Consider the following 21,760-nt stretch of genomic DNA (forward strand, 5'->3'; position numbering starts at 1 on the left):
ATGAAGAGCCCCATATATATTTAAATTAACTTCCACTTCTGTAAAAACTGTGACAAAGAACGAAATCATTAGAGCTGGCAACACTGTGATTAAGTGATATTAACACTCGGTGAAAGCAAACACATCTGAACTACTTATAAATTTTCTTCCTACTTGAACCAGCTACTAGACTGCAGATAATGTCTTAAGAATGTAAGTTTCTAAATTAGAGTTGCTCGACTTATTTAGTGAAGACCATAAAGAAAATCTGTGCCAGGTTATAAGTATTCATTTTGCCACACATGTACGTACATCTTTTGTCCAAATCAAACTCTACAAAGCTTGCATCTTACCAAGGTGTCCTACCAAAGATTCAAAAGGAAGTTTATTAATACATAGGGCTTAAGTACCATACACAATCAATATCCTCCTGCTGACTTCCATGATATTATGCCAGAAGATACATATCGTTACAGCGTCACATAAAACATTGTTTCAGATTGCAGCATGACCAAGTATTGGAATAAACAAAGGTAATCTTAAGGATCCATGCTTTTTTGCATAGAATAAATTTTCTGGAACATTCCCCATTTGCCATGTTGCTTTACTAGATTTTTTTTTTTTTTATGTAATAGGAGAAACAAACATACAATAGCTCATCTTGTGGATTTATTTGCACTGCTTTTTTATATCACAACTGTCTTCTCTCTGCATGTTTTCTGATTCCGTGTGGATACATACTCCCAACTAAGTACCTGGCTTTTCAGCCAGCCTGGAAAGCACAGAAAGATCTACATGAAAGCAAAGTATATTCTTTAAAACAAACCAAATTGTTTTGGATAAAGTTTTTATATAGGCAGAATCTCCTTTCATGTTGCGTATTCCAGATAGGCATTTGTGTACAATCCTTCCACATCCATCTTCTGTGGACGTAAGGTACATTTCCATACAGAACTGCCACCGCTGATCTCATAAAATATATACAGTTTATTAATGGCCGATATACAGTATCTATTCTCTTTTCTAAATAGACTACATGGCTCCATACCTTTTTTCTCCAAAGTATGGAAGTGTTGGAAGTTTAAAAAGTGCTGCAGGACAACACCAGTTCAAACATTTACTTTAAAACAAAAACCTAGTTAGGAAAACTTATGGTTACAATAGTTTCTTAAGGTCTTGGAAACCACAGAACTTTTTCAAATAATTTTCTTATATATACCAGAGTATAAGACTGAGAAATAAGCATTAATAAGCCTAACTCTTGCTTTGAAATTAGAGCAGTATGTCTCACCAATCCACACAGATTACCTACTCCACTACACATTTAATTGAAAGCCCATTCTTAAGTAAATCCAAGTGTGTTCAAAATCTTAGTGTTCTCTTTTAAAATATTTGTTATATTAGTACCCATTTTTTTTATTGTCTCTTGTCATTGTACCAGTTATTACTATCCGAACGCATACTAGAACATACCCGTTGGAACATTCCCCTGGAATTACTTCTGTTAATTAGACAATCGCTTCCACATTTTTGAAAACTAACCAGGCCTTCCACTGCGCATTTCTCAGTGCTGTATCAGGCTTCACCTATCACAGGCTCCCCCATTATTAGGGTATGATATTCTCTCTTAACAGAAAAAAAAAAATAAGAAAAAAAATTGTTACTTAGAGACATACAACGTTCAGTGCCAGAAACGAGAGCGATTTCAAATCATAAAGTGCTTACATTTATACAGAAGTGCTTATATTTCTAACTCCAACTGTTTATACATCAGAGGCAAGAACCAGCAGACAGGGAAATCTCCACAGAAGGCAAAAAAGACAAAGATAACCGAAAATTTTAAAGAATGGTTTTATTCCAGAGCTTTAACATTAAGCATATATTTCCGAAGAAGGCAGTTTAAGCATTAGGAGGTCAGAAGACCGAATCGGTTCCTCCTCTCGCTGGCGATGGCCGTGTAGGCTACGCTACAGCCAGCGGCAACACCTCCTCACCCACCTAGCTCTTACCTTCGATTGTTTAGGGTTACACGCGGATTACATGGCGCCAGAGCCATTCCTGCCGTCGCTAGCGCTACTCTGGGGCTAAGGAGGCGCTACCAGCGCGGCCCGCTCGCCAGCCCGGGGCTCGGGCGGCCCCCGCAGGGAGCCCGCGCCCTGGGCACCCCTTTGTGCGCCGTGCCCTGTCCGCGAGGCACGGCAGGGCAGGAGCCGGGGCAGCACCTCACGCCTCCCCTCGGCCTCCACGTGGCGGGCAGGCACGGGGCGCTCCGTGCCCCGCGGGGCCCGGCGGGGGTCCCCTGACGGAACCGTCCCGACCTGCCGCGGGGGCTGCAGCGGGGCCCCACCGCCTCAGGGTGGGGGCTCCGGGCGCGGCTCCCCCCCGGCCGCCCGGCGGGTCCCGGCGCCACGTCACGGGCCGGCCGCGCCGCCAAGCCCCCCGCATGCCGCCGGCGGAGCTGCCCCCGCCGCTCCCGGCACCGGCTGCCGCCCTGCCGCCCCCCCCCCAGCCGGCGGCCCGGGGCCGGCCGCCACCCTCACCGCCGCGCCGGCCGCTTGTGGGGGAGGGAATGTAAACAAATGGGGTTTTATAGCTACCTCACTCGAGTGCCGTGTGCATCTCCCTCTCCGCTCGGTACCAAACCGCCGCGGCGCCTCCTCCTCCTCCTCCTGCAGCTCCTGCCGCCGCCGCCACGCTATTCACCAACCGCCGCTACGCCAGCCGGCCGCCCGCCACACTCGCCCCTACGCAGCGCGCGGGCTGCGCTACGCGAGCGGACCCGTAGGGCGCTTCACCCAATGCGCGGCCATTTCGTCCCCTTCCCCCCGCCGCCTCGCTCCCCCCTCCTCCGCTCCACCGCCGGCTACGAAAATGGCGTAGCGCTCCCCCCTCCCCTCCGCTCCGCTCCCCTCCCCGCAGCGCCTTGCGCTCATCACTCAAGCGGGCGGCGGCGCGGCCGCGAGAGGAGCGAGGAGCCGAGGGCCGGGGCCGGAGCGGGAGCCTGAGGGAGCCCCGGGCTCGGGCAGCGCCGGCCGTGCTGCCCCACGCTGACGGCAGCTCGCCAGGCGGCCGCGACGCGGGGCGAGTCCCGGCCGGAGCCTCGTGCCCCGGCGGCGTGAGGGGAGCGGGGCCGCCGCCCGGGCCGGGCCGGGCCTTCCCTCAGCGGTTGGCGGCGTGGGGCAGACGGGTCCGTCAGTCCCCCAGGAGAGCTGTGCCCACAGAACAGCCCTTGGCTTCTGCACCCAGGAACCTCTCCGAGGAGATAGTACTGCCCCGACACACTTAACCCCTAACGTCCTGTCAGGCTTCCTGGTGAAATAAAATGAGCACCTGCGTGTTTGGGCGGCAAACATGGCCCCTGTTGGAGAAGCAGCCCCTCATCACAACATAACTTGGTCCCTTGACAAAGTGCTAGCAACTGGCAGAGTCCAAAATACGTGTAATACCTATGTAAATTAAAACCTTTACTGAGCAACGCCAGGGTTTAGCGGACATCTTGGATTGCAACATAGAACATACAGAAACCCTTCATATCAAATACCGCTCTCAAGAAAACCAGCTTATTTTGTAATGACTATTTATAGAAGAAATATTCAAAGACTAAAGTGCTGTTGTAAGAACATTTTAAATAAGTTTTAATCCATTTCCTTTTTCTTTCTGAGAAATTTGCATACAATCTCCACCACATTTTCCTCCAAAGATAACTGCTGCCTAATAGGCTTCAGGCTGTAAGCAAACCTACACCCTGTTTTGTTCAGGAGGCATGCATTTTTCTTACAGACTCTGACGTTACCAAGCTGAACTAATCCTTTCTAAACTCATCCCTTTGTTAAACCTGATGTCTCACACCAGCACTGCTCTAGGTCTGGCCTGGCAGAGCCAGAACCTAATCCTACCCACAGTCCAAGTCTTACTCTGCAGTTATCCATCCCGATGGCCTCCCGAAGACATCACGTGAATTTCTGGATGGTGACATATCCCTAGAACACAAAGACTGTTTAAAATACTAAAAATACAAAGGATCAATAGTGTTAGTTTAGAAACTAAGAGTTGGTACCTGTAAGACTCAGAACAAACAAACAAATCCCATATAACTTATGAATATTCATTATAATATAACAGACAAATGGAGAGAAAGAGGTAGGCTGATCAAACACTTCTTGGCCTAAGATCTTTTGGTATAAGGGGCTAAATCTACACTGAAGTTTCCCCCCATCATTTTCATGTCCTGATGACAGAATCTAATTTCAAATCTTCTCCAATTTTTATCCACTTGTTAGTGTTTATTGGGGGGGGGGGGGGGGGGGAGGGTGGCGGGGAGGAGGGGAAATCTATATCTCCCCCCTCATTTTCTTCAAAATATCCAGCTTTGTTTTCAGTTTTTTTCTTCTTCCCAAATCCAGCCCCAAATCTCCCCAATCATTGTTCCAAAAATTTGACAATCACAGCTCAGGTCAAGCTTTGGAGACAGTTAAAGTGATCACAAAGCCCTATGCCAAAACAGCACATCAGATTATTTATATGTTGGTTTGAATGATTTCTGCCTCAAAAGCAGTCCTTTCTCTCTCAGTGTTTTTGTACAAACCTGATTCTGACATTAGTCATTAGATACGAGGTACACTGACCTTGCAGTTAGGTTACTTCTCCCTAGTCTTAACCATGTATTTTAGTACACAAACTGCCTGTGCATGGATACTTAAATGAAAGAAAGTATGAGTTTCTACATTTTAGCTTCACAAAGCAAATACAAGGACTATTAAATCAGGCATCACTATGAGAAGCACGCCTCCCTGTACAGCACGTGGAACAACTTTCTGTGCTGCAGGGAAACTTGTACAAGAGCTGGAAGCCAGCCCTGCAGGAGTGCTTGTAGCTTTGGACAACAAATGCATACAGCAGATCCAGATTATTTTTTCAGCATTTAGGTATTGAACAGAATGATGTGTTGCTGTACTTGCAGAACAGAACTTTTTATTTTTTTTTTTCCTCCCTCTTCTCTCACCGGACACTTTCTGAGTACCGCTGCATCGTCCATTGATTTGCAGGATGGAAATATATCCTGTCAAGTATCATCCAAGGGCTCATGGTACAATGCTGCAAAAGCAGACTGGAGCTTCTAACTCTTAACAGCGCTCCTCGCAAGATAAGGTCCTGTCTGGAGACACATTTCCAGCTCCGGTGCTGGGACCTCTTTCCCTTTCCTGTATCCCATGGACCTGATGCATTTGGTCATCAAAGCCCAGTTTAGGTCTTCTAACTGTGTTACAAGGGGAGATGATAAATGAAGAAACAGAACATAATGTTCTGTTTTGGATACAAGATGCAGGCCTAAAGAAAGTGCAAGATTGGACAGAATTTGAGAGATCCCATACACTGATTTCCTGTTCTCCCTTTGTAAAACCCAATTCCATGTGGGGGATAGAAAGTATATACGTATGCATACATGTATATAAGTTGTTTAGAAGCAAGTTTTTAGTCATTTTTATTTTTAAAAAGGAGAGATTAGGTTTTGCTTCCTCTTATGTTCATATATCCTGTGATAATTCTGCAGAAGGTTTCACTTCTTACTGCCCAGTACTGCTTCTGACTGCAAGCAAAAGGAAGAGCCGCGGACATATTCTTTGGGGATTAGGAACAATAATAATGAGGAGGAAAAAAACAACCAAACCAAACCACAACAAAAATTTTTAACCAGGACAGATTTGCTTAGAAAGCTATTAGTTGAAGGTGTTGACACATCATCTACTAAGTGTGAACAAAATGTAACCATTTGTTACCAAAATTAAGTTTTATACCCCTAAAGCACAAGTCTCTGGCAAATTCAGCTTTTTCTTGACTGAAGAGCTCAACCTCATTTTATTGCTTTTAAAATATTGATGTCTCAAGAAGAGCCAAGATGGTGGCTTGAAAAATCAACTTCCTCTTTTATTCAAAATCATCTCTAAGTTTGGTCCAAAGATTTATCAGAATTTATGGCAATTTGAGTGCTAGCATACCTGCTTTTGTGGTTTATCTATTTCCTTTCCTGTTCTTTAAACCACCGTTCTAGCTTTTGTTCTTGTTTTTCATTCAGAGAGTGTGAATCAAAGTCAGAATGGCTTTTTTATTATTATTATTTGACGATGACCTATAAATATTATTCAGCTTGTTGAAGGAGTTTCGTGGAGATAGCAAGTGGCAGAATTAGCCTTGAGGAGGTAGAAAATGGCTAAGAGGCCAAAGCCTCCGTGCCAAGCAGAGAGATTTTACCAAATTCCTTTGGAACTGAAGAGCTTTACTACAGGAGACTTTACTCAGAAGTATGCTAACAAGATTTGCTTAAGTGAAATATCAGGGAATCTTACAGAAGACATTTTATTTCCTCATTACATAATTTCCTAATCTGGATCTCAGAACATGACCTGTTGATAGTTGTCTCCTCTGCTTTGAGCTTTCCTACATACTATATAACCCAACATGGTTAATTTTATTGCACAGATTTACCTGTACTTTCAATATTCAATACAGTTGTTTGATATGCACTCATTTCCAGGCTATGTAAGAAGACACCAAGTTTGCGTACTGATGCACGAAAAATTTTGCTTATGGCAAGGACATAAGCGAAGGCGTTTAAGTGTCCAGGTGAGCTCAAGTATCACTACAAACAAGTAGTGATTCTGTGATTAAAGCTTATGCTTGGAAATATGCAGTGATGTCCTCTGGGGGATTTCTTGGCTTGTTTACATTGAATTTAAAGGCTAGGTTTATTTACTTCAAGGCAGTATATAAAAACAGCAGTTTTAGTAAAGGCTATGCATGCCTTTTTTCAAATTCTTGCTCAAGAATTTGATCTTGTTTAAGCCTGTTTGGTGCACTTGTTTACTGAAGTTTTAATACGTTTTACCTGTAGAAATTCCAATGATAATTCAAAGTAGGCCTGGTTGGTTTTTCCCCCACCAAAAAGGACCATGGGAAAGTTTCTTTACTCATAAGAAAGGACAAAAAGGGAAAATATATCTGAGCTTTGTTGTTGTTTTCCAAGGAACAATTCTTACCCTTCTTCCTTTACAACATACGCATGCTCCCCCACATGGGCAGCATATATACATGTAGAGACATACGCATAGGATTTGAAGCAAAAGTATTAATGTCAATGACTTACTCTATGTGATTTTAAATATGGAACTAGCGTAAATATTGACAGGAAATTAGTTTAAAAAGAAGTCCATGATTATTTTTTTTTTAAATATGCCAAAACAAGATACAGATTTTAGGGAAGTTTGTTCTAGAAGTTTTTGAGTCAGAGTCTTTGTGGGAAAAGTTAGGCTTTCTGTTTGTTTGTTTTTAAATACACATTGACATTTTCAGTGAAAAAATTAAAACCTTTTTCAATGGCTGTAGGTTACATTGGCTAAGGTTACATAAACATCAAAGACCATAAGCAAAAGGGTGTGATGCTGCAGCAACAACTGAAGTATTTGTTCCACACAGCTTTTATTTCCTGGAATATGGAAAGATACAACTATGACTGGTAGACCTTTCATTCATTTTGGAAAGCTAGCAAATGCTACTATAGCTTATCCATAGGAAAACTCCTGGTGGGTGAACTTTGATTAAATCTCTGCTTTTGTTTTGTTATTTCTTTTTAACACAATTTGTCAGTCCTACTATCTAAAGCAGCCAAAAGCCCTTTCATAGGATCTGAAACACACCAGATCCGCTGGTAGCAGGAATGGGAGAAGATTCAAAATGGAAGATATTAAAAGATGAAGATGGTGTTTCATGGCCTTCTTCCTCTCTGGCTGTTTTGGGTTTATTTATTTTTCTCATCCCTTCCTGCCTTTTAGAGACACCTGTTGCTGTGGAATCTTTTCTGTAGCACTGGTTACAGAAATAACACATTTAGAGTTTATACCAAAGGATATGACCCAGACTGTCTGCTGTATTGTATGATTAGTCACATGTACAGTTTACACTGCTCTGTCACACCACTTCCTCTTCAGCCTTTCACTTCTTATAACAAGGACGCAGAACATAGGTCTTGGATTGACATACCTTATAGGATTGTGAGACTTTTTTTTTTTTTTTTTTTTTTTTTTAGGATAAGATAGTAAAAAAGGCATGATGACAACAGCTGCTTCCTTCAGCACATGACTAGGCTGAGACTGCTGAGCACAAAGAACTTATGGACACAACTGCAGAAGGGCTCTGTATCAATAAATATGGGATATTCTCCACTGGAGCCATGCAGGGTTCAAAACATTAAACAAAGCTGTGTTAGCTGGCTGGGTGGAGTAGATTGAAAATTCCTCTAAAGGCTTGTATTTATGAAAGCAAACTGGATCAATTCCAGAACTGACCCACCTTGCTGAAAAGGAAATATCGACTTTAATGTAATCTCTTTACATGTTGAGGAATTTTACTCTCTTTTCTCAAACAGAATGGAAAAAAAAATGATGATACTGTCCCTGACATTATTTGAAAGAATCTATGAACAGGTAAGGAAAACAATGAAGGTCAGTATCTTTTAAGTCAGTCCCTGCCAAATTTTAACCTCTACTTGGATGATTGGCAGTCTTTGTGTATAACCAAGACCTAGATGAGGATTAGAAACAGTTCTGCTGAAGCTGCATTTTAGTCAGAAGCTGGGGTGAAATTCACATTTCTTTCACCTCTGTTACACATGGAAGTGGAAATGACAAATGTTAAACACATGCAATTCCTCCATTACCAGTGGGTGGAATTGGGAAGCCAAGATACCCTTAAGTTACCGGCTACCTGTTTTGAATACGTCAGGAGAGGTTGATTGTCTGAAATTTCAACAGTGGAAAGGGGAGTCGCTATGAGCTACTGTGGATATGCTTCAGTAACTTAAGCTTGCGTGGATGAGGGAGGATGCTGGATAGCCTCATCCCTTCTTTATCACAGATCTCAAGCCTCAAAGGGACATCCACAGAGAAGACAGGAGACAAGAAGCAGCACTGTCAGGGAAAACAGACACCACAGATACTGCTTGCAGAAATAAAATTATGAAAGGGTTGGTTTTTATGCTTGTTTGTTTTCCTTTAAATCAACTGTACCAGTAGCAAAATCTAAAAATCAACAGACTTACTGATAGCTGGCTCACAGTCTAGGGAGCTCAGCTAACTCACAAAAGAGCTGGTTTAAGCTTAGCTGTGTTGGTCCTTCCATGCCTGATAACAATGTATATAGGAACTGGAGGAAGCAGCTGGATGGTGGCCCTCAGGGTCCTATCAGTATTAAAGGTACACCACCTCTCTTTGCAATGCTGGCATGTACTGAATTTGGTTGTTCTTTTTTATTATTATTATTTTTCCCCATAATTTACATTATTATTAGTGCTCTGTATTCTACAATGAAAAAGCACGTTAAAGACCCCTATTTCTTCAGGAAAGAAAGAGGTACCAGAAAAATTATGAATGACATTAGGGAATGGCCTGATTCCCAAATCTTTAACTACAACCATTTGACAGTACTTCTAGGTGCTGTAGCTTTATTTTCATGCCTGAAAATGCTTCACGCGGTTGGATGATAATTACAGTTTTAATGACACAAGTAGGAGTGTGAACTTCAGCATAAACAGCTATGGAGAAGAAAGCAAACTTCAGCTGATACACACACTGATGAAGCACAGACTCACACATAACATGGTCTAAACGACAAGAAATGTGAAAATCTGAGATAAATACTAGTGAAATTACCTGGAGGGACAGGTCACGTGAATGCACACAACTAGAAGTCGCGAGGAGATGCAGAGAAATGGGGAGGCCCTGCTTCACTGCTATTTTTCAGCTGTGTATGACTTGGCAATCTCACATGATGACTTATATAAAACAGAAGTAACTCCACTGAGATAGAGCTATAGCAGCAGCAGGACAGAGTCATCACTATGAATACATCCTGTTATCTTTTAGAAATGGAAGAGAGGTTGGAGCCAGTAAACAAGTAGAGAGAAATGTGTACAATGGCTGGGTTGGCTAGCAGTAATTACTGAGATAACTAGCAGACTGTCAATCTCAGAGGAAGCAAAACAGCCTGAAACAAGTTTTATGCTAGTTTTGACATAGTTGAAATAAATGTTATGCTAGAAAATTCTTGATTTCACTCAGACTATTTACATCTTTCCACCTCTCACAGATAACCTTCCTTTCTGTTGTCCCTCACATTCCACTTTACATCTATTTTTTGAAAATTCATTCCCATAAACACAATGGGAAACTCAGATGAGCCTCCATGATACCTCTAATGAAATTATTGTGGACTTCCCCAAGGAAAAAAATACAACATTGAGTTCCTGCCTTTAGCTGGTAAAGCAGTACATTCCAAGGTGATTTAAAACTAAGTGGTAAACAGCCGAAAGCTGTTCTTTATAACAAGTAAGTTGTAAAGTATAGTTAGGTAAAACTCTTCATGGTGTAATTTCATTTACATTTTCAGAATCTCTTTTCTATTAATTAAAGGTTATATACATGAGACAAATCCACTGGATTAACTGCAAATAAAATTAAAAGTTTGAAAGCCATTAATCTATCAAATTTCCAGTTCACTAAAATACTGAGAATTAGTTTCTGAAGCACAACATAGTATTCTTGGCAAATCAATGTATAATGAAAAGAAGGAGCTTTGAGACACTGTTTCATAAAACTAAACAGAAGGTAAAACTAAAGTCAATATTAACTAGTAATTTGCAAGGAAGCTGGGAATAAGAATATTTTAGACAAGCCAGTTACTTGAAAAGAGACTGCTCAGGGCTGTACAGGTCACGCGTACCTGGTCGGGGCTGACTCATTGCCAAATTCCCATGTGAAGCAGAGGCAAGATTATGGGAAATACTCATCCCAAAGCCTGCTCACACAGTTTTACTTAAGCTTATCTCAAATGACCAAAAAGCGTGTAGTCTGGACAGTCCAGGACAACATTATTTATATTACAGACTATATAGCATAAGAATGACTGGAATTCACTGTTGTTTTTCCAAGGGGACTTCTGTTTTGATGTAATCTACACTCCCTATCCTAAAATGAAGGCATACTAATGTTGTCCCCATCATTATAGATGATAATTAAACAAAAATAGCCTTGGTTATCACAACTTCAAAAGCAGTAAATCAGAAAAAGAACTGCCAGCTGTGGTGCACCTGAAACTACTGCATGTGCCTCCTCCCCATAAGGAACAAATCAGTCCACTTACATAAAGCTGAGTGCCAAATTCATCATGCAGGACAGCAGCATCTGATTCTCATCATTTCCCTCTTTCTCTTCCTCATTTACAGGAGAAGGAGCCTGCATGGCCTATAGTCACTTCCCTCAACAGGAATAGCTGCTCTCTATGCAATTCCTTTTTTTAAAATCACTGTATTTTTAAGAAGCTGTGTGATCAGGGCTTTTTTTTTATTTATTATTACATTGAAATTGAACCTTGAGCTAGTAAAAACAATATTATGGTAATGCTGTTGTCCTAAAACCAGAACTGCTGTTTTCACAGGAGGTCACTTCAAATTGCTTCACAGAACTTTGGGCTGTTGAGCACCGAGATGTGTGCAGTGCACCAGGGCCAGTTATTGCCAGAGAAGCAGCATAGGACTATTTTTCAGAGGTTATTGCTGAGAATTGTTAACGTAATCCAAAATTTAATGCAGAAAGAAGCAGTTTTTGTGGGAGAGAGTGGGGAGGATCAAAATTACTGCAACTTTTTATTTTTTAAATACCACTTGTGCTGCACCGCAAAACAGCACAAGAACAGCATTCATCTCAAAAGTCAGTGATCTCCTGAGGACAAAAGAGAGTCACTCTTCCTGCTAACATAACCTGGTCAACAGAGATGTGTGCAAGACAGAGACAGTCACATCTGCAACTGCCCACTGCCTTGTAATGATGCAGATCCAAAATACCTGTGAGGTGTGCTAAGGCAGATTTCCCCCTTTGGCTCTTTCTTCAATTCTTCTTACTGCCATGAAAATGCAGCTGCAGAAAAGTCATGCTGGTATTAGGACATTACCGAATTGTCACTTGAGGTTTTTATTTTTTTTTTTAAGAAGGTCAAGAAACAGTTTTTAAAACACTTAAACCAGTGCTGATGGTTTGTCTCTGTAACAGCATGTGCCGAGATGGAACTGTAATGGAATAACAATATGAATATAAGAATAGAGCAATTGCTAAGAAAAACTTGTCACTGATGAGGGCTCAAATGTAAAACTGAAGCTTGCTGTCTCCACTACCTGCTCTTTTCCATGCAGGCCCCTGAAGTTACTTACTAACCAGTGACTCCTGTTACACAGCACCTCAGGCAAACTGCCTTGGGGATACAGAGGTTGTGGAATACACGTTTTGCTCCTGCGAGGAACGATCTTCTGAAAGTTTTAAACAGTTTTCCTTCAGTTTCACACAGGAAGAGGCAGCTTGAGAATGTTTTCTTATCTGATGCTTACACAGTGACACACACTGTCACAGTGCTGCTGAAGTTAACATCCTAATAAAAATAGCTTCTCCTCAGTGGACGTTGTTTGCTTTAGCCTGACATTGTTTTCAGGGCATTTAAAGCTTAGCAATAATATTTGTATGGTCTTGAAACTCTGTTCGGTTTTCAGAAGAAAGTGAGTTGTTAACATAAGTTCAGAAAGGAGGCAAGAAATGTTTTCCTGTCATTTCACTTTGTCACGTCCTAGGAGGAGCAAAACCAGACATCAGCAACCTCCCAAAAAGCTGACTGCTGGAGCTTTTTTAGACAACTTACTTCAACGTTGGTCTTATGCCTTAAAAAAAAAAAGGCATGAACGTTTTTATACGTCACTTTGAGATGCCTCTAGGAAGACTACTTTATTGAAATGTTTTAGGCTAAGATTTTAATACAGTTTAGTCTTAAGTACTGCAAAGCATCCACAAACTACAAGGTAGAAATGATTACTAAAGTGCTTAAAAACTAGGCAAGTGGTATGTGAATGACAGTTTCTTCACTACCCATGCACTCAAAAACATGTGCATCATCTTTGGCAGAAAGGAGCTTTCTATCTGATGAATCTGTAGGCTGCTAGAAAAACGTAGTGGTGTTGAACAGGGAACAGTAAGTCCTGTTCAGACAATGGGATGTGAGACTTGCCTCCCTCCACCCCCCATTGTGCTTGTAGCTGGTAAAGTTCCAAGACAACGTGACCAAAAAAATAATATTTGCTTTCTATTACCCTGAAGCAGTAATTTCCTGTAGTCACCTATGGAAACTAAAGGAAGGCTGGTTTCACTGTTCCCTGAAAATGAGGGTGAAACAAGTTTATAAAGGAAAACGGTACTTACCCTTTATCAGGCTCCAATTCAAGAGTTTAAGACATATTCCTAGGCTTACCCAGGCAAGTATTTACCTCAACTCAGATGCTTATTAGCCCATTCAAATCAATGGGAATGCAAATATGCTAAGAGTGAGTCACTCACATGCCTTAGGGTCTTGCTGAATCACATCCTTTGCATGCCACAACCATTGCCAAAAACTGTGGTGGCGACCATACAGCAAATCTGGCAAAGAGTATCTGTTAGGGAAGGTAGAGCTCAGTGAGACATGAAGCTGGTGTGTGTGTGTATGGACACTGCTATGACACGACTGAGTATTTCCATCTTTTCCAGATTCTGCCACTTCTGGAGACCCCTAGATGCTAATAGCCAGGCATTTTGAAAGCCATATCATTTCCTTAGGTACAGTGCATACACATTAAAAAATAAATCTTTATTTCTGTCAGGCATGTGACAGCATAACCATATAATAAATCTTCCTCCACCCCCACCCCCCCACCTCAAAATGCTTCATACACACTGAATTCAGTAAGAATTGAGATTACATTGGTTCTCCTTTTATTTTAAACTAACTTTTAGGTTTCTCCAATATGCTGAGAGGTATCTGTATGCTCTGCTCTCAGACTTTATGAGGCTTCATGAAAAAAGCAGGAAACAAATAGCTGATCTAAAAATCTACTAAAATATGCTCACTTCCCTAAGATCTGGATTAAATTTCCAAGTCCATTTTGTTTCTCAAATTCCACAGTTTCAATAGCTTTGCTTTGAAAGCCTTGCTTTCTATCCCATAGAGATCTTTGCACATGAAGAAAAGCTCTCTTCTATCTCACCCCCTCAAGAAAATTGTTTTAGCTTTTAGTTTCTTTGGACTGATTTTATTTCATTGTAAGCAACAAGGTTTTTTACTGCTTTTAACTGTCAGAAACTGTTGCAGAGAAGTATGCAGTGTGGGTACTATAGAAACCATGTACCATCTGCCTTAAAGATACGTTGCCTCTTTGTTTTGCCTTCATTTTTGTGCCTAAAGGATTTTATTAAAGAGCTACATTTCATAGCAAGTTCTTGTTTAACCACTTTGTAGTACATTTTACCTTGCTGTTTTAGGGCCCACTCGTGTAGATCAGCTGCAGGAAAAAGTCTAACAGGAACCAGCGAGGGTGCCAGGTGAACGGAGCTGCTTCTGGACACAGCTGCAGGAGCTGAGACCTCAACCACGCGGAGTCGCATACACTAGCCTACTCTCTCCAAATAGAGTAAGTACATGCCCCTTCCCCAGAAAGTTCAAAATAAAACAAACAAACAAGCTACTACTATATGTAAATCAATACATAAAAGAGAATAAATAATATGAACCCGTCCTGATTTCATCTGGGATAGAGTTAAATCTTCTTCACAGCGGCTGGCAATAGTGCTGTGTTTTGGATTTAGGAGGAAAATTATGGTAACACACCAATGTTTGAGGTACTGAGCAGTGCTCATACTAAGTCAAGGACTTTTTGGCTCCTCATACTGCCCTGCCAGTGTGGAGGCTGACAAGAAACCAGGGCAGCAGAGCCAAATGGACCACAGGATATTCCCCAGTGTGTGGCACCAGGCTCAGCAAAAAAAAAATAAAAATGGGGGAGCTGGCTGGAGGCCAGGCTGGGCATCAGCCAGTGGGTGGCTAGTAACTGCAGCATGCCTCATTTGTGTTGTGTATTCTTTTATTTTTTTTTTTCTTCCATATTAAACTGCCTTTATCTCAACCCTTGAGTTTCGCTTTTTTCCCCCCTCATTCCCTCCCCCAACCCACTGAGGGAGGATGTGAGTGAGAGGCTGAGCCTTGCTGAGCAGCCTGCTGGTTAAGCCTCAGCAGAACCGAATACAGATGCACAGACTGCCATACGTCCCAAAGCATGCTTTATTGTATTTATTTTTTTTTTCCAGAAATTTAGAGAATTTTCTTATTCTGCATTAGGAATTTGGTAAATTTGAAATCCACCAAAATATCTTGGTTCTACATTTATATGAGGGAGAGGGGGGGATCTCCATTTAGAGCTGCGGACTGGCATCACATTAATTTACATCAAGTTCTATTTGCAATGCATGTAATTTCAGTTCCAGTACTGTAGTCCTGAAATCGGAATGATGCCTGTTACACAAAAAGGCACTTCCTTTTACAAGACATAACACTAGTTAGAAACTCAATGTTTGTTGAGCTGAAACACAAAGCCTGAACCAGCAATGAGCTCTTGGAGGTTTCATAAGAGAGTGCTGAAAAGGATGGCAGCACTATATCCATTCACCCTTGCAATACTAAATACAACATTGTTTAGCCACTTTTTTGTCCATTCCCCTCCTAATTTTTTAAGATTAGGAACTAGATAATTTCAGGTTTTCAGCTATGTGGTTTTCTTGCTTGAGGTAGCAATTCAGCACACCTGCCAGAAACCGCCAGTTCTGGTTTCTTGGAGTTCCTGAGACGTGACGGCAGATGTAATGCCGCAGTGCTGCAAAATACCTGAAGCTGTCTCACATTTGACCAAGTGCACCATTTTAGTCTGACCTTTGCCAGTGTTTATGGGAATCTTTAAGGTGTATTCTAAATCATATTGTACAACATGAAAAGTGAAATCATGGCCATTTACAGAAGACCAAACCAGCTAGATGATCATATCCAGGGACTCTGTTGACACTGGGAACAACCAAAGCCCCATGCCACTTTGCTTCAGTCCATCCATATATCATATTAAATAATAAACAAAGCCTGACCACCCCCCCCCCCCCCACCCTGAATTTGGTTGGAAAAAATAAAAACAACTGCGTCTAACCAATGCAATTCTATATTTAACAACTACAGAACAGTTTATAATAGTTCTGATTCTGACAGGAAGAGCTATTAGTCTAGACAAACAGCTTTTCCATATCTAAGCCACCACAGCTCCAGCAATGTCTGAAGACTGATGTGAATGCCTTATTAATGTTAGTTCATAAACTAGCACAAGTCCTTTCCAGGGATCAGATGTACACTCTAATCACTCAGTCAAAATGGATTCTGTTTCACTAATGTGTAAATAACCCGTATCTAAAGGCACGTAATGCAAAATGGAATCAGGTAAATGGTCTTGCAGGAGAAGAATGGAGCAAATATATTGCAATTAAGTAAATAAAATATTGTAATCTAGCGAACTTCCATCTCTGAACTGATTAAGGCTGCACAGCAGGAATAGAAAACTAGCTGTGCCCTGAGGACGGCTTTCTAGGAGAGTAGCTTTCTAGCCAAAGCATTAGAAGATGTGTAATTAGGTATGCACCATTCAGCTGGCTAACAGACTGTCTCCTTTGATTGACACTTCTCATATAATTAGTTTTCACATTAATGTGATGCCAGTCAGCAGCTCTAAATGTAGATTCGACCCCCCTCATATAAATGTAGAACCAAGATATTTTGGTGGATTTCAAATTTACCAAATTCCTAATGCAGAATAAGAAAATTCTCTAATTTAAATTCTCTAAACCAACTGGTTTAAATTATCCTAAATGGAGAGGCTATCATTTATTGCAATGTTACCTGCTCTAAATCTGAAAATACATGTAGTTACATACATAGAGCTGTATTGACAAACATAAATCACCATGCTCTTTCCAGAGAAGAATTTCTGTTGTGGCAGTTACTGGCTGGTTTAGGATTCCTCTCATCTGTTGCACCGTGACTCAAGTTTATGATAGCATTTTCTTCTATTTCCTTACTCTGAACATTTATTCAAACATTCAGCTTTAAGCTACATGCTAACAGACTTTGCAAATTTAAAACTGCAATGCTAAAACAAAACTTCCAAAAACCCTTCAAGTATTTCTAATTACTTTAGAAGTAATGGAAGAACACTGCCATCAGCATATCCCAAAATATACAAATGTACACTAGATTAATAATTGCTTTATTTCTGTTTCAGTGTCCTGTGATTCCAGCAGTGATCTCTCCTTCTCTGTTAGAGTGAAGATGCCAGATGCTGCATTTTCAAACTAGCTTAATTCCACTGTCTCCCTGAGGTTTCTTCTTGCAGGAACAGGTGTAGTGCTTCACCGTAGAGGACTGACATCCTGTCAATGCAAAGCCAGGGTGCTTTATTCTTTCGTATGAGAGGGGAAAGTCTAAAGTTAATAGACAATACCAATAATTATGCTTAAGAGAATGGACTGAGCCGCATTAAGTCTGACATACCCCTGCAGTAAGAGAGGAATTGGACTTAGAGCATCTTCACAGAGAATACCTGCAGTGTCCTCCATCTGGGAAGTCAGTGCAAACCTGCCTCACTTGCACTGTAAGTTCTGTTCTTCTGAGCTTCTGTTCTTCCTTTTAGTCACCAACAACTTTTACTCAGGTACAGATTTACTGAAGGAGGGGTGTGAAAGTGGGCTAATTTAACTCTTATTAGTCCCTGTCTCTTGTTTTCCTCCAGAGCTAGCAACCAATGATAAGAAATTGGAGAAGGCTATAGCATTGCACACCCATAAAAATCACAGCGAACAAATTGCTGAGGAGGTGGTAAGCATCCTTTATCCAGATGGAATTAAAGTAATAATAATTCTTGGCCAACACAAGACAAACTCATAAAAAGCCCTGAAGTCTGAAATTCTGCTGCTCTGCTCTTGTGAGTCCACTTTGGTTATAACAATGGGTTCACGTGTGAAAAACAAAATAGAAGAAATGCACAGTTAATAACTAATGCTCTTAACCAGATGCGCTGCCTTGCTCTCACTTCTTTCCTGACAAAAAGGAAGGCGTAGTGGTCTTCTAGCTCCTTCACTTCTGAACCTGAACTGGGTTCTTACTAACTGGAGATACTGCTCCATAGAAAGACTTTCTAGAAGGTTAACTACAAAACTCTGTATGCAGTTCAAATATGCCGGAAGACTGAACGGCAGGAATCCTCAATTTGAAAAATACAATTAAGATGTACAGAATCGACTTGCTTCACAAAGAGTTTCCAAATGTAGTTCAGGATCGTCTCAGGGTAATTAAAACCAAAGGGTCAGAATCAGTTTCAGACAAAATTAAAGGGGTGAAAAAGCACATGATTATATGTTCACTACTTTAATAGAAGAAAATAAGAGGCTTGACCTGAAGAGAAGCAAAAATGGAAGCTAGTCTGGAACAGACAAGGGGCACTTGAGTCAGGTGCCCGAAGGAATTGGCAGTATCAAAAAGCTTCGTTTTCCCACCTTCCTCCCCGCCCCCCTTGGAAAGGTGGATGGCAGATATGTTGAAGCAGCATTTCAGGGAAAATTCAGAAAGTATTACTCGGCTGGGAGAATGCCAGAAGGAAAGCATCTGAGAACATCAAGCACAATAACTCATTTCACACATTTAACCAGTTTTGCAAGTGACACAGATTATACAAGATCCTTTTCTCTTCAGCTTTGACAGCTGTCCTGCTGTACAATAGTGTCCCCAAAGCTCTCAAAAAGCAGTTTCAGTGTTTGTTATTCACATGTCCTTCTTCCCACTATTTGTGCCTTGTCTAGATTAAGACTAATGTTCCTAAAGTTCTCTCACCATTAAATCTCTGGGAAAAAAAAAAAAAAAAGTTGCTTTAGCAATATACAATCTCCCCAGCAAGGACAAACTTTCTAACATCCTCGATATTCTTGCATTATGTACATGGAGATCCCGTGGTAGATCTTGAGAGGATCAGGATGATTTCCAGGGGGATCTCCTGCTCCTAGATAGAGCCCTGTTTAAGAGATCACACAGCTTTGGTATATCGGTCCCATTCTCGGTGAATGACCCCAAAGCTCCTTCTCGTGCAGTTATTGCAGAAATGCAATAGCACAAGGTCTTTTGCCCATGATAACCTCTCATGTGGAAATCCATGCCATTTGTTGAGCAGGCATCCTACTGCAGCTCATATGCAGGAAGTCTGATGTTCCCTACACATCACATTTATTGCGTGACATAGAAAAGGGTGCCCTTGCAATATCGTTCTCTCAGATATCCTTTACTGGCAAACAATAACCCTGAACGATGACAGTTTCCGTACAGATCCCCAGACAAGATGGTGAAGACATAGTGATTCCTTCCTCTTAAAGTCAGCTTTGGGCAGACAGGCCCTTGAACCTGCATCAACCCTCAGAGATGATTTCTTTTCACCCTAATTTGAGGAGGAATTTGAGCCTTAACTAACAGGAATATATAGGGCAAATATTTTCTAGAGATCTCTTCCAATGGTATCTAGCTGATCTTGTTTTAGATAGTGAACATTATTTTGACATTTCAATAAATATTAACTCTTTCATAAATGTTTGATGAAATATAAAATGGACAGCACATTCTCATTTCTGATGCAGCAGCATGCAGAGGCAGTAAAAGTGACGTAAAACTGGTGATGAGAAAGGAGAAGAAAAAGCTAGAAGCCATTTAGTACATTTACCTATTCAAAAAGAATTTACTATCTTTGAGTTTTTGTAGATTTATTTTATGAACCTAAAATAGCACTTAATGCTTTAAAGTTAGACGTTCTGAATTAACATCCTTTCTAGAGGTCTGAAGAACAAGACTTGCAAATGAATGTAAGTAATTAAAGTACTCTAGCAAGAATTAAGGCGAGCACAGTAATAACTGGGCTTGCAGGTTGAAATCAAAAGCACCAGAAAATCCCAGTAAGTTACATACCAGCATAGATGCACAACTGGAAACATGACATAGAACTTCTCACAGCCAGTTCCACCCTGTCTCTTAGCCAATAAAGCCTAATTTTCTTTTAGGAGAAAGAAGTACAGTTCGGTCCTATTACTTTAAAATAATTCAATGGACAGTACTACTTTAACACATCTGCACCTGGAAGGACACGATAGTGTCTAAATGGAAGCTTAATAGGAAGAGTTAGAGAGAATAATCAAGAGAATAGACAAGATGACTGGGGAGGAGGGCAGGGGGATGAAGATGAAAATCAGAAATACTGAAAGAAAAAAAGTCCGGAACCAAGTAAGAAATCATGAAGGCAATGGATGTTCTGGAATTAAGGTGAGGGTTTAAATAGGATGAATAGGAGTGGACTTTAAAAATGCAAATATGAGATGAAAAGAAAAAGAGAACTGAGAATTAAACAGAAAAAGTAATGGGAAAGTTTTGTTGGCTGAACAAGTACAGTGACCTTAAAAGAACAAGCTTGATACAGACTAAGAAGCACTTGAAACCATAAGGAGACATTTTAACAGGTGAGACACTCTTAACAGTTTATTAAGATCAATTCTGCTTAGAATTTGAGTTTATGTAGTTTCAGCTGCAGTCCAGGAAAAAAAGGTAAAACCAAAACAAAACAACCCCCTGCCACCTCTGATTATGACTTCATTTCTGAATCTCCTGAAATTACCTGAAAATTGCCAGAAGATGTAACACTGAAAGAGACTATTGTTGATTAGTCTAACCTTTGATGTTGTAGGCAGAATTGCTACAAATATGAGTTACAGGTTTTGGTTAGGCACATGAATATTCATCATGTAGAAGTAAATGTGTAAAAGGATTTCAGTGGGTACAATCTAAGCAAGATGACACTTTTGAAAGCCTCTATATAATCTAGGACTAGGTTCTCAAAAAATATACGTGGTGAATGTTTCAGTACCTAACCATGTTTCCAGTCCCTAAAACCTCCCTAAGTCCATGTTCCAATATGTTGTGGAATATGGTTCTTAGCAGCTGACAGACTAACGCTGCCAAGATTCAGTGATAGAAAACATTAACTATTGCTAGCTGCACAGGCCCCACTTTCTTAATGCATCCCAAGGAGCTTCAGTGCTAATGCTGCCAATCCAGAGGTATTTCTTTGACACACAGCTCTGAGCTGTCATCTCTGCAGCAGTAGCCCAGGCACCTCGGTGGAGGTGGGCTTGGTTATCCTTTGGATAGCTTAGAGAGATATTGGAGGGGAAGGCACACTATGAAAATGGTCCACCATCCCAGTTTCACCCAGGTTCACCATGCCTATAAAGGATGGAATACCTCAACATTAGTTAAGTGTCTTGAAGTCATTCAAATCCAGGTAAATTAAGAACAAATAGAAATATTTTTCTATACAAAAATCCGAAACAGATAACTGAATCACACACAAAACACTTATATACAGAAGACAGAGATTAGAGGGAGCCATACAAAATCTACTTATCGCAAGACCAGAAGTTTCTTCTACTTCCTCTCTATCCAGCCAACATGCTGTTAGATTCTCAGCACAGATGTTCAGGGATTCAGTCCTTTTGCATAGCTTATATCCTGAGGGATACAGGGAGCCTAGCTTTGGGAATCCTTCCTTTTTGTACTACCAACACCCTACTTGGGGAGTTATTAAGATTAGAGATTTCTTCCTCACTCCACCCTACTGAGAAGGATTTCTTAATATTCATTCAGTCCCAGGTAACTTCAGAATTCCTCTCTCCTTGCCACTGAGCGCCCCTTCATGCTTTCAAAATGGTAATTCCCCTTAGGCCTATCTGGGAGGCAATCATCACCTGCCCAGACAGTAAACAGATTA

At 41.0% G+C, this 21,760-nt stretch overlaps 1 protein-coding gene across 7 annotated transcripts in view; it reads right to left on the bottom strand.

The window, feature by feature from the left end:
* Positions 1-21,760, bottom strand: part of SLC39A10 (solute carrier family 39 member 10) — a 117,349-nt gene that overhangs the window by 34,803 nt on the left and 60,786 nt on the right. Inside the window, exons 1-2 of one of the 7 annotated variants that reach the window (XM_035332255.1) lie at positions 2,577-2,820; positions 1,453-1,605 (exon numbers count right to left, since the gene is read on the bottom strand). The exons of 4 other annotated variants lie outside the window; for them this stretch is intronic. In XM_035332255.1, coding sequence (XP_035188146.1) covers positions 1,453-1,464 — 12 coding nt within the window. In that variant the 5' untranslated portion in view covers positions 1,465-1,605; positions 2,577-2,820. Of the gene's footprint in view, positions 1-1,452; positions 1,606-2,576; positions 2,821-11,169; positions 11,273-21,760 lie in introns of those variants that run through there. 2 more of the 7 variants (XM_035332258.1, XM_035332256.1) reach the window with 2 other exon arrangements.

This window comes from Oxyura jamaicensis, chromosome 7 (assembly GCF_011077185.1).
Source record: "Oxyura jamaicensis isolate SHBP4307 breed ruddy duck chromosome 7, BPBGC_Ojam_1.0, whole genome shotgun sequence".
NCBI classification, from domain to species: domain Eukaryota; kingdom Metazoa; phylum Chordata; class Aves; order Anseriformes; family Anatidae; genus Oxyura; species Oxyura jamaicensis.